Source organism: Littorina saxatilis, linkage group LG10 (genome assembly GCF_037325665.1).
Source record: "Littorina saxatilis isolate snail1 linkage group LG10, US_GU_Lsax_2.0, whole genome shotgun sequence".
NCBI lineage: Eukaryota > Metazoa > Mollusca > Gastropoda > Littorinimorpha > Littorinidae > Littorina > Littorina saxatilis.
This window is the reverse complement of record NC_090254.1, coordinates 32433645-32446671: the sequence shown is the minus strand read 5'-3', so window position 1 is coordinate 32446671 and position 13027 is coordinate 32433645. Positions and strand designations below refer to the sequence as shown.

At 42.3% G+C, this 13027-nt stretch overlaps 1 protein-coding gene across 1 annotated transcript in view; it reads right to left on the bottom strand.

Annotated features, from left to right (window-relative positions):
- LOC138978604 (cholecystokinin receptor type A-like) overlaps positions 1–13027 on the bottom strand; it is a 143759-nt gene that overhangs the window by 10085 nt on the left and 120647 nt on the right. Inside the window, exon 3 of the mRNA XM_070351368.1 lies at positions 4999–5282. Within this exon, the coding sequence (XP_070207469.1) occupies positions 4999–5196 (198 nt within the window). The 5' untranslated portion in view covers positions 5197–5282. The remainder of the gene's footprint in view (positions 1–4998; positions 5283–13027) is intronic.

The window sequence follows — 13027 nt, the reverse complement described above, 5'->3', positions numbered from 1 at the left end:
CTGTACCCACGGAATACGCGCTATATAAGCTTCATATTGATTGATATTGATTGATTGATTGATTGCTCTAGTGAAGACTCTGATATAACTGACTCAACCAACTGCCGTTTTGAAACTTCAATCAAATCAAGCTGAAGCTTCAATCTAATCTATGACGGCTTACTAGTGCCTATACCTAGGGTTACCATTTTCACGTGAAAATTTAAAAAAAAACAGTGTTAATTACCAATTTTCATTTTTGCCTCGTTTTCGGTCACAGTAGTCGGACTTTAGGAGTCCGCACTGAGAGGCTTCAACGTCCGGCAAACATCACTCTCACACTATTTCTGAAATATTTTTTAATAGGCCTTATCGAGAAATTTATCCGACGGGAAGATGCATGTCACAGTTTTCTGTAATAGCGCTTTCCCTAACGTTGTTTTGGGTATCTTAGAAAAGAATAATCGACCCCGAAAACTTTCGAATCGAAGCTGTTCGTAGCAGACGGACTTTTGATCGGCTGTACGGTCTCACACTTTCACAGATATCTTTCAATATAATTCCTTATTCGACAAGTTGTCGGGCAGACAGTCGTACCTCATATTTGTTTCCACTACCACACTCATAAATTTGCTTTGTAGTGTATTATTGAAGGACAATCGATCCGAAAATGTTCGAACCGAGAGAGGAAAAATGGCGGCCGGCCGTACGTGTGCTAAAGGTCCGACCACAAGCAGACGACTCTTTTCGGTCTAGACTCACACACTTTCACAAACATCTTTCGATACAATTCCTTATTCAACAAGTTGTCGGACAGACAGTTGTATGTCACGGTTATCTACACATGCGCTCAGCTCTTAATGTTAATTTGCATCGGATTAAAGAACTATGGACCAGAAAAGTTTCGAATCGAAGGATGTTTCGCTCTGGCAGGTGTAACAGTCACGCATGCGCACTGAGCCCCCAAAGTCACAAGGTATATGACAATTAGTAATTAACGCGTGTAATTTTAGTTTTGGCGCTAGTAAGCCGTCAGGAAGCGAGCCAAAACTGAAAATTAGACATTAACACTTGAACATTAGTTATTAACACGTGAAAATGAGTAATTAACACATAAAAATGAGTAATTTTCAAGTCATAATTGTAATTTTCTCGTGAAAATTAGTAACTTTCACGGGTTAATTACTAATTTTTAGTTTGGGCGCTAGTAAGCCGTCATACTAATCAAGCCAAACGAGGCTTTTAGATAGAAAGATAGAAATTATTATACTGATGAATGTTCTTGCGAAGAATGTTTCAACTGTCGTTTTGAAACTTCAATCAAATCAAACCAAACGAGGACTTAGTCTATAAAAAGAAAGGAGATGAGACACGGGGTAAGATACTGTCACACATCGTGCAAAAACACAACCAGTCATGCGTGCAAAACTGAAAGTGTCACATGCAATCCAGCTCGGTAACAAGTCCTCATAATCATGTCGTTTCAATCTTGTATGCAGACTAGATGGATAGACAGACAGTCAGACATACAGAGAGCCCGCCAGCCAGGGAGACAGCCAGACACACACACACAAAGACAGACAGACACAAACTCACACATGCACATACATGCACTATATTCGCATTAATAACGTTCCTTTGCTCCAATGCAAGTGATCATGTCAACAGCTATAACATATTTGTCCGATATTTAACCTTGAATAAAATAAACCCTTCACTCAAACACATGTAACCGAGTGCCGTAACACTACGATTACCTCGGGAGGCGAAGTGCACTCAAACAGGATTGAACATGTTAGGGCTCATTTCTTAGCCCTATAAAAACTGTTATGCAAACCCGAAGGTTTCCATGAACATACAGACAATCGGAAACTACCAGACCCCATCACAAACAGAATTCCACAATCCACCGGTGTTGACTCAAAGCCCAACAACTCGGGTGCAGAGTCTGCTGTGAAAGGAGCGGTAGCCTCCCCTGTCACACACAGACCATACGTTTGCAGCCTGATTGCTTCCTGTGCAGTGAGGCTATTTTTGGGGCTGTTTTAATCTCACGAATTAACCAATAGTTTTGACAGGAGAAAGAGAAAGAAAGAGAGAGAGAAACGGAGGTAGACTGAGACAGAGAGAAAGAAAGAAAAAGAGAGAGAAAAAGGTTATGTGTTCGATCTAAATCCTTATCGTGGAATTTTGCTGTGTAATGTTAGAAGCAAGGTTTATAGCACTGTCATTGATAACAGGTTGCAAGAATGGGTTGAATGTAATACAATTACGGGAAAACAGGCCGAATTCAAAACGTGTTATTCCGATGTTGATCATATGTTTACACTTTTGGCCATATTCAGAAACAGTTTTCTTTCAACCACAAACTCTATGTCGCCTTTTAGACTTTGAAAAGGCGTTTGACTCATCAACAGAACCTTACTCTGGCTAATCCTGTTGCAAAATGGCACTAAAGGAACACTTTTTAGGTGTGTGAAGAGTATGCATGATAATATTAAAGTAGGCTAAATAGTGAGATGCGGAGTAAAGTTGAGTGATCATATCAATTGTACCTTTGGTGTTGGTGTTATAAACAAGGCACACTGTGTATCCCAGCTCTATTTTACATTTAGTCAAGTTATGACTAAATGTTTTAACATCGAGGGGGGAATCGAGACGAGGGTCGTGGTGTATGTGTGTGTGTGTGTGTATGTGTGTGTGTGTGTGTGTGTGTGCGTGCGTGCGTGTAGAGCGATTCAGACCAAACTACTGGACCGATCTTTATGAAATTTGACATGAAAGTTCCTGGGTATGATATCCCCGAACGTTTTTTTCTTTTTTTCGATGACGTCATATCCAGCTTTTCGTGAAAGTTGAGGCGGCACTGTCACGCCCTCATTTTTCAACCAAATTGGTTGAAATTTTGGTCAAGTAATGTTCGACGAAGCCCGGACTTCGGTAGTGCATTTCAGCGTGGTGGCTTAAAAATTAATTAATGACTTTGGTCATTAAAAATCTGAAAATTGTAAAAAAAATAATTTTTTTATAAAACGATCCAAATTTACATTCATCATTTGCTGATTCCAAAAACATATAAATATGTTATATTTGGATTAACAACAAGCTCTGAAAATTAAATATATAAAAATTATTATCAAAATTAAATTTTCGAAATCAATTTAAAAACACTTTCATCTTATTCCTTGTCGGTTCCTGATTCCAAAAAAAGATAATATGTTTGGATTAAAAACACGCTCAGAAAGTTCAAACGAAGAGAGGTACAGAAAAGCGTGCTATCGTTCTCAGCGCAACTACTACCCCGCTCTTCTTGTCAATTTCACTGCCTTTGCCGTGAGCGGTGGACTGACGATGCTACGAGTATACGGTCTTGCTGCGTTGCATTGCGTTCAGTTTCATTCTGTGAGTTCGACAGCTACTTGACTAAATGTTGTATTTTCGCCTTACGCGACTTGTTTCTTTATATTATTGAATTTGCTCGTAGGACAATTGAGAATGACATACATGCCTCATTTATTAATGATTATTAATATTTGGAACTGATTATTGTTTTGCTTGCTGATGATGTATCGTTGTTACCAGATAGAAAGAATGAAGAGAGAGAGAGAGAGAGAGAGAGAGAGAAAGAGAGAGAGAGAGAGAGAGAGAGAGAGAGAGAAAGAGAGAGAGAGAGAGAGAGACAGAGACAGAGACAGAGAGACAGACAGAGAGAGACAGAGAGACAGAGAGACAGAGAATTTAAAACATGCATTAAAAAGCTTTATTTGGTCATCTATATATATATACGACTAGTGTCTGTCTGTCTGTCTGTCTGTCTGTCTGTCTGTTCGCGATGCACGGCCAAAGTTCTCGGTGGATCTTTTTCAAATTTGGACACCGTATTCAGCTACACCCCGGACACAACCTCATCGATGAGATATTTCAACACGTGCTCTCAGCGCGCAGCGCTGTGCGCGCTGAACCGAATTTTTTTGTGTTGTTTTTTTGTGTCGGGATCCACAAACTCTTCCTTATCTTCTCCAGTGTTTTCAGCCGCGATTATCTCCCTTCCTCCGTGTGGCGTCAATCCATATTCCCGTTACTACGTTACTATTTTTAGAAGGTCACTGCACGTTACTATTTTTAGAAGGTCTCCAGTGTTTTGCGCGTTTATCTCCTTTCCTTCGTGCGCCGGCGAAGCCGGCGTACACCCGGCAGAGCCGGGTCCCAGGCGCAGCCTGGTATTCGGCTCTACTTCTTCCCGGCGAAGCGGGTAATCATCTAGTTAATGATATGCTATGACCGTTTTACTTCAGAACATTGTTGTGCATTAAATCACAAATGTAATCATTATAATGAAATATTTACTTACTTGCTTATAAATTATATTCTTTTCCTATTAGTATACAATTCACACAGATCAATGTTTATACGGTCACGGTGAACACCAAGGAACGCAGTGTAACAACAGACACTAAACAAACATGTAAAATCCCAAACTTGAATATAAAATGATAACTTCAAGCACCATTGAATTAAATACCTTGTATAAAGGGGCCATGTGTTTTAAACATGACAATGAAAACTGCACATGCTCAGCTCTGTGCACACCGGGGGGTGGGGGGTGGGGGGGGGACACTCTTCACCCTGCAGTGCCCATGGATCCTACCCTTTTTTTATTAAATCAAGTTATCGTAAACCAACATTATTTGTATTGATTTAGGTTCATATTTATTTATTCATTTGTTTATTTATGTATTTATGTTTTATGTATTTATTTATTTATTGGGGTTGGGGGCTGGGTTTAATTAGGCATTCTGTTTAGCTGGAAAACCACTCAAAGCTCCTAGCGACACCGTCAAGATCTAAAAACTTGGCAGTGCACTAGAATGTGCCCATACAAACTAAGAAATCAAGATCTAAAAACTTGGCAGTGCACCACAAAATGTACATTCAAAATGCAAAACACACCAGATAAACAAATTCGGTGGAGGTTTGATCATCATATCTATTGTTCCCATTTAAGCTAGTAGCTCTCACCTGTTTCTTCAGGACAGAGAAGACGTAGAAAGCAATGGCATTTCCCACAGTTCCAACGACAGAAAACACGCTCAACACGGCAACCAGGCCGTACAGCTGGGTCTTAGTTAACGACTGATGATTGATTGCGCCGGTCCCGTTGCCAAGGCTCTCGCCCGTGGTCGGTGCCATGGAGACAGCTGTCGAGGTTGGATCCATGGTTACCGTAGCAAGGTCAGGGTAAAAGTCAGCAACGGTGAAGGTCGGCACGAGCAAATATCATTGGAGGCGGAGGGGTAGCATGGCTGCAACATAGAGACGGTGAAGTTTTGATTAAAAAAAAAACCCACCTGAAAGTTAAGCTGATTATTTTGACATCAGTACTCAAATCTAAAATAAATTTCTAGCTATTGAATCTTGATAGATTGGTTAAAATGTCCTCGCGCAATTCCGCCCGGACTTTTCTCGGGAACGTTCGTATGGGTTCGGCACTTTCCGCCCGGACTTTTAGATCGAGAAATTTAAAAAAAGTTGGAACGGAAGAGAATGGGATCAAAGAACCAATAGATTGGTTAAAATGTCCTCGCGCAATTCCGCCCGGACTTTTATCGCAAACGTTCGGCACTCGTTTTGCACGGACATTTAGACAGACTTTTGAAAGAGTTTGGGATCAAAGAACCAACATTAATCGCGCGCGCGTGTGTGAGTGTGAACACAGCTATTTCGTGGAAGTGGTTTTTGCAAACAGTACACACTTCAGAAAAGTGCTCAAGTTGTTTCCCTTGATTCAAATACAGGGTTTTGAGTGACTGAACACAGACCAAACTCTCTCTCTCTCTCTCTCTCTCTCTCTCTCTCTCTCTCTCTCTCTCTCTCTCTCTCTCTCTCTCTCTCTCTCTCTCTCTCTGATTCTAACCTTTTTTTTTCGATTGCAACTCTTTGCAAGTTTGTTTGTTTGTTTGTTTGCTTAACGCCCAGCCGACCACGAAGGGCCATATCAGGGCGGTGCTGCTTTGACATTTAACGTGCGCCACACACAAGACAGAAGTCGCAGCACAGGCTTCATGTCTCACCAAGTCACATTATTCTGACACCGGACCAACCAGTCCTAGCACTAACCCCATAATGCCAGACGCCAGGCGGAGCAGCCACTAGATTGCCAATTTTAAAATCTTAGGTATGACCCGGCCGGGGTTCGAACCCACGACTTCCCGCTCACTGGGCGGACGCCTTACCACCAGGCCACCGTGTTGCGGTCTCTTTGCAAGTGCCGTCCTTAATATTTAGTTCTTAGATGCGCGCGTTTCGAGATTTCGGCGCCACAATGTGAAATTATCTTTCAACCGGCATGTATACATGTACAAGTTTAGCTTCCAAGTTTGTTTTTCAAATGTTCTTTGTTTTTGCCTCTCTCCGTGTGTCCGTCTGTCTGTCCGAGTCTGCCTCTCCCTGTTTTTCTCCCTGTCTTTTCCTGTCTCTGTATATCTGTCGTTCTCGGTCTGTACGTGTGTATGTCTGTCTCTCTTGTGTCTGTCTGTCGGTTTGTCTGTCTCTCTCCCTCTGTCTCTGGTATCTGTCTGTCTCTCTCAGAGCAGCCCGAATGTAGTTTGCAGCTGTACTAAATAATAGTTGACGGCGGTGCATCGTTTTGATGATTTGTCCACTATCTTTTTTTGTGTGAGCGTGTATCATAATCGCGCGCGCGCGCAAACACACACACACACACACACACACACACACACACACACACACACACACACACACACGGTGACACACATCTGAAACGCATCCCCCTCCTCAATCTCTCCCCGATTTTGTAACAGAAAGAAATAGAATTTGTAACAGTATTTCCTAAGGTCATATCAGATAATCTAGGAACAGTGTTGCTCTTTGTGACCTTGGTCGTAATGGAACAATCTAGCAGTCTGCCTGAGTAACGGATGGCGCATGAAAATGAGTCATCCGTGTCGTTTTACACCTCGTTTCAGTTCTACTTGGCAAGGATGCCGCACACACATAACAACTGTCCTTCCTTTACGCTCTTTTAAGTCAAAATTGGTCTGACAAGGCGTGTACGTCGAATGACAAATATCATACATACCCTTACTTGAATAAAATACTATACCAGCCAAAAATAAACCAGAAAATATATCTCTGACAACAACAACAAAAACAACAACCCAATTCATGTCTGCAAAGGAAGCAGGACAGTTGCTGATTTCAGTTCGTATCTAAAGAAGTAGATGCCCATATAGCGAGCACAAAACAAAAACACGAGTACCCTCCCCTTGCATCGTTAGCAGACGACTTTTGAGAACTTCTGTCGGTAGTGTGTTTTGGTGTGCGCCTTCAGCTATCAAACATCGGCTGTTTCACGTGTTTTGCGAGCAAGTCTACTCTTTTGCCTGGCTCTGCAGTAAGTCCACATATTTTTCCGTAATCCAGTCATATTCCTTCAAAATGCAATCAATCGGCGGTGACAGACGTGTCGGTCGCGTTTTCCTCACACGGGCCATACCAGTTTAAGTTCATCCATGCAAACACACTCGCAAAACAGTTTATCACGTAGATACATTTCAAATAGGGAGCAAATGGTTAAATCTAAACCTACATATTTGTTCCCTAAAATTTGCTTCTCTGTCAATAAGCCTAATTACACACGTTCGAGAAAAACAACGTGGAATCAATTCTGAATCGAGTAAGCCAAATGGGTCCCAAACCCGTTTCGCCCGTTCTGCCGACCTGAAACGCAAAACAAAAGAATTGTGCGCTTCAACTAAATTAATTTCTATTCGACTTCATTACTTTCTTGCAACTTACGAACCTTTACTTAAAGCTTTTAAATGGTCTGAAAGTAGTGTTACCGCGTACTTATCGATGCACTCATTCGTTTTATTTTTTCAGCGACGGTCACTTAGTTTAAGGTTGCAAAAGGGCTAAGTCTCGCTGGCAACAGTTTTACCCTGCACAGATCGCAACAGTGCCGCTAGTAGTCTACACTTTGTGTTTGATGGTAGAATGGGATATACAGATTACAACACTCGTGGTTTTTTATATGGCTTGTATTTCAGTCAAGACCCAGCGGGAATATCAATCGAGAGCCACTCGCCAGAGGCTCGTGTCTCCCGATGATATTCATCCGCTGGGTCTTGACTGAAATACAAGCCATATAAAAAACCACTCGTGTTGTAACCTATACATATATATATATATATATATATATATATATATAGAGAGAGAGAGAGAGAGAGAGAGAGAGAGGGGGTACGGGTGAGAGAGAGAGAGAGAGAGAGAGAGAGAGAGAGAGAGAGAGAGAGAGAGAGAGAGAGAGAGAGAGAGAGAGAGAGAGAGAGAGAGAGATAGATGATGATGATGAAACTTTATTTTTCGGGAGAGAGAGAGAGAGAGAGAGAGAGCGAGAAAGAGAGAAAGAGAGAGAGAGAGAGAGAGAGAGAGAGAAAGAGAGAGAGAGAGAGAGAGAGAGAGAGAGAGAGAGAGAGAGTGTAGGAGGCATGGAATTCTATATTTTGACAAACACCTTCTGCAAAGTTGTCACGTAGCAGTGAAGATATTGTATTACTTTTTTCACCCACATGAAACTAACGAAAACAAGTTTATGGAGTGCTGCCAAACGCCTTGTCCCTGGTCTAGATATTACAGGATATTTGCAGTTTTCTTTAACTCAGCAAGAAGGGTACCGGGAAAAATGCATGCGCGTTTTCAGGACACTTAGGTCAATATATATTTCGTGCCTAATGCAATCGTCACGAATAGCAACATCGAATTGATATTCGACCCATGCTTTCTGATGCGCGGACAAAAAACCGACAGTCTGCTGGTGTTCTTCAAACTTTTCACACAGAAACTCAAACCCCTCTTGCTTTGAAGACAAAAGATGGGGGTAGGATGCCAATATCGCGATTGAAAAAAAATATGCCACATGCCAGACCAAAAAAAACCACAACAACAAAACAAAACAAAAGTCCCGTGAAGCAGTAACAGACATTTCAGCCACTCTGTCAGCCTGAAACGAAAAAAACAACACTAACAGAAAGCCAACAGAGAGACTGGGACGGGTCCAGCTCGTTTCCGCTCAGCATGCAAACGTAGTCAATCAATCAATGAGTCTTATATCGCGCATATTCCGTGGGTACAGTTCTAGGCGCTCTGCAGTGATGCCGTGTGAGATGAAATTTTATACGGCCAGTAGATTGCAGCCATTTCGGCGCATATTTCCCTTTCACGGCCTATTATTCCAAGTCACACGGGTATAGGTAGACAATTATTAACTGTGCCTAAGCAATTTTGCCAGGAAAGACCCTTTTGTCAATCGTGGGATCTTTAACGTGCACACCCAATGTAGTGTACACGGGGGGTGGTTCGGACACCGAAGAGAGTCTGCACACAAAGTTGACTCTGTGAAATAAATTTCCGCCGAACCTGGGATCGAACTCACGCTGACAGCGGCCAACTGAATACAAATCCAGCGCGCTACCGACTGAGCTATATCCCCGTAGTGCCTAATTAACTTTTATTTTCAAATGTGAGTACATTTTCAGAGTAAAAATGGCATATGCATGTTTTGGGGATTCAGGAGATGATACAAATTAGATGACATCTTTTTTGGATTGATTACTTAAATTATTAATTTAATAAGAGTGTTGAAATATTTAAAGACTAAACTTATTAATTAATGCTTAAGCTTCCAAGCTGAAATGCAATACAGCTTACAATAGTCCGAGGTTTGTCGAAGATTGCGTGACTAACATTTCAACCAATCTGATCGAAAAAATGAGGGCGTGACGGTGCCCCCCCCCCCCCCCACCACCACGGCAACCACTACCATCGTCTCGATTCCCCATCTAATTTATTACATTTAGTGAAAACTTGACTAAATGTAAAAAAACAGACATGGGTAGCGCCGTACTGTACATAGCAGCTCGCTTTCCCCAGCGAGCAGGTAGCCCGAATTTCCATGAGGGTAACCTCACAAGACTTTATAAAATCTTATTCTTATCCTTATCCTAATCCCTTTGTCTCTTGAATATTCTGATTGGAGCTCCACTTCATTTGGTTATAAATCTCAACAAAGTAAAGCCTTTGAAATCACGTCAAACTTACAGAGGCAGTTCGCCGTATTTTGTCACACTTTTTGAAAGAAAGTTAGCGAAGAAAAAAAACAAAAACAAAGGAAATAAAACAGTCAAATAAAACAAGAGATTATTGTTGAAACTGAAGATTTTTTTTGGAAAAACAATAACGTACAAGATTGCAGAAGCAATTCCCCGATCGGATTAATATTAGAAAAGAGGTATTGTTGAAGAAAACAAAAAAATGTAATCGGATCATGCAATGTCCTTGACACGCTTGACATTGTTTTCACCAGGCCTTTCCACAAAACGTTATTCCCTTTGATGTGTATTTAAAAATACATTTCTTCCTGTTTAAGCCATCTGATCAATAATGCATGGACCCTTAAGGGCACACTCGGCCTCGTGAAAACAGTTCGACACACCGCCACAGATCTAGCAAGGCTTTTACATGGGACAAGACCATCCTCCACGTGGCCCCATACCAACAATTACCAGCCTGGGTGCTGCCTGCGCATAGTGGCAATGTTTCTACGAACTAATGTTGTAAATGCAAACAGTGGCTTTGTTTTGAAAAATAAATTCATGAACAGATTTTAACTCAACACGACAAGCAGTTGACTGTTGGTATGTGACCAAGTGGAGGGTGGTCTTATCCCTTGCACAAGCCTGACCAGATCTGAGATGGTGAGCTGAACTGTTTTCACGAGAAGGAGTGTGCCTTTAAAGGCTGTTTTGCAGGGCTAGGGCTTTCCAGGGATTTCGCCAACACCTATTTGTATGGACATATTTACCGAGTTGGCCGAACAAGTTTCCAGCAGCCCTTCGTGTCACTTTTACCCAACCGTTAACAAGTTTTACATTTGTTTTCTTTCTAAATAAAGAAGATATTAAATAAGTCCATCTACCGACAACAAACGACAGCCCTGCATACGATAAGAGCTTCAATACCACCCCCACCCCCAAAAAACAATCCTGCAGCTAGTAAAAAAGCATTAATCCCGAAGGTAAAGGCTGCCACACAGCGAAATGTGACAGTGTGATCTTTTGACACTCGCAGCAAGGATTCACGATACTTCTTTCGTACCAATACGCCCACACCCTCCTCAGTGTCACTTCTAGGGTTTTTGACCTTTTCGTTGGATCACAGTCCTTGCGTGAATGTGTACCTGTGTGCGTGTGTAAGTGAGTGCGTATGCGGAAGCGCAGACATGCTCGTTTGTGTGTTGAGTGGGTTTGTGATGTATTTGTGTGTGTATATGTGTGTGCGTGCGCACGCGTGTGTGTGTGTGTGTGTGTGTGTTTGTGACTCTGATTCTGTCTGTCACGCACACTTACACACATTGAGCATAATTTGTTAAAATGAAATTCAAAAGCAATCATATTCCGTTCTTCATGCATACAGACCTGTAGCTAAGCTATTCTTACTTTTCTGCATTTTTTTTATCACACACACACACAGACTGTCACGGTTTGGTGACACGGATTGAGAAAGGAATACTCTGTGTGGTGCCTTTCCCAAATTGCGATGCAAAGCGCCTGTGCTTTGCAACGGGATGAATTTTGCTGACGAGTTCGTCACGTGAAATACGGCTTTTTCTCCACGCCTGGCTGGCATGCGAGGGATGAGTTCCACGTGCGTGATTTTGCTGTCTAGACAAAATCAACTGGGACTGAGCTGTACGTGTGACGATAGTGATTGGTCCCTGGAGTCACGTGATGTTTTCGACGAGCTTCGAAAAGATCTTGAAACTGCCCACTTTGGCATTAAGCACGATAGGAGTCAGTTGTTTCCCGTCTTGAGAGTTGGTGGTTTTTTCAACACGTGGTGATATAATTTTTTATGTCAACGTGCCTGCTCTGCGTGTCCAGGAAGGCTCTTAGGAAGGAGTGACCGCCTTTCGCTGCATTACATGTTTCTGACGACGAGGTTGTCAGGTGTTTCTTGGCTGAGCGTTGGAGAATTTCAACGCAGAAGAAAAACTCAGCATTGTGGAATAAAATACTCTGTTGTTCTTTCCAGGTTAGCGCATAATTTGCTCTTTGTGACGCTAAAAGTATAATCTGTATATGGTTTTGCAGGTATGGAGAAAAGGAAGGAAAATAGCTGATTTGATGTTTTAAAAGTTCGTTTGTGCAGGCCACGTGCTCGATGAAATATGTAAAGGTGACATGTTTGAAGGTGGAGGGTGAAGGGTTGCGTGGAATGTTTAGTGCACCGACGGCGATGCTTTTTGTGGCAGCCTACTCATCGGATATACTCATCGACTTATCTTCGCGGGATTCAGCGGTACATATATCCACCGACTTATCTTCGCGGAGCTATATGCTGTAACCTGGTGTTGCGGTGTTGCTGTATGCTGTTGCTGCTGCTGGGATAACCGGTGAGGCCGTCACCGTCTGCAGGGGTCTTCCGGCAGGCAGTGACGTCACCTACACGACTACCCGTTGTCTTCAGCAGCTGAGTGAGGCGCCTGATTTCCCCACGATTCCCTGCTTCGTTCCACGCCAGCCGGCACTCCAATCAACGAAGCAGTAGTGGGGAAGGACTATTTACGGGTCGCCCACTCCGTAACTAAAAGCTAAGTGTACCGTGCCATTGCGCCCTTTTACCACCAAGTCATCTTTTACTATTTGTGATTATATTTGAGTGGTGACGACGTGGGTTGTGACAACTGCATTTAACCAGCGCTTTGGCATAACAGCTATCTTTCCTGTCTTTACACGAGATCAGCGTGTTATTATCATTTAATAAACTTTGACTGGCATTTTGTCAGTTACTTTCCTTACGTCTTTGACGTAAGAACAACGTTTGAAGTGAAGTATCGAGGGGAGGTGGCGAGTTCGTACATAAACAGGCGTCTGAAACTTACACTTTTGTTGATTCTATCTTTTTCGTGTGACTGCGAGAGTGGATCGTGGTGTGGATAGTCAGTTAGCAGTAATTGACCGTTTATAAT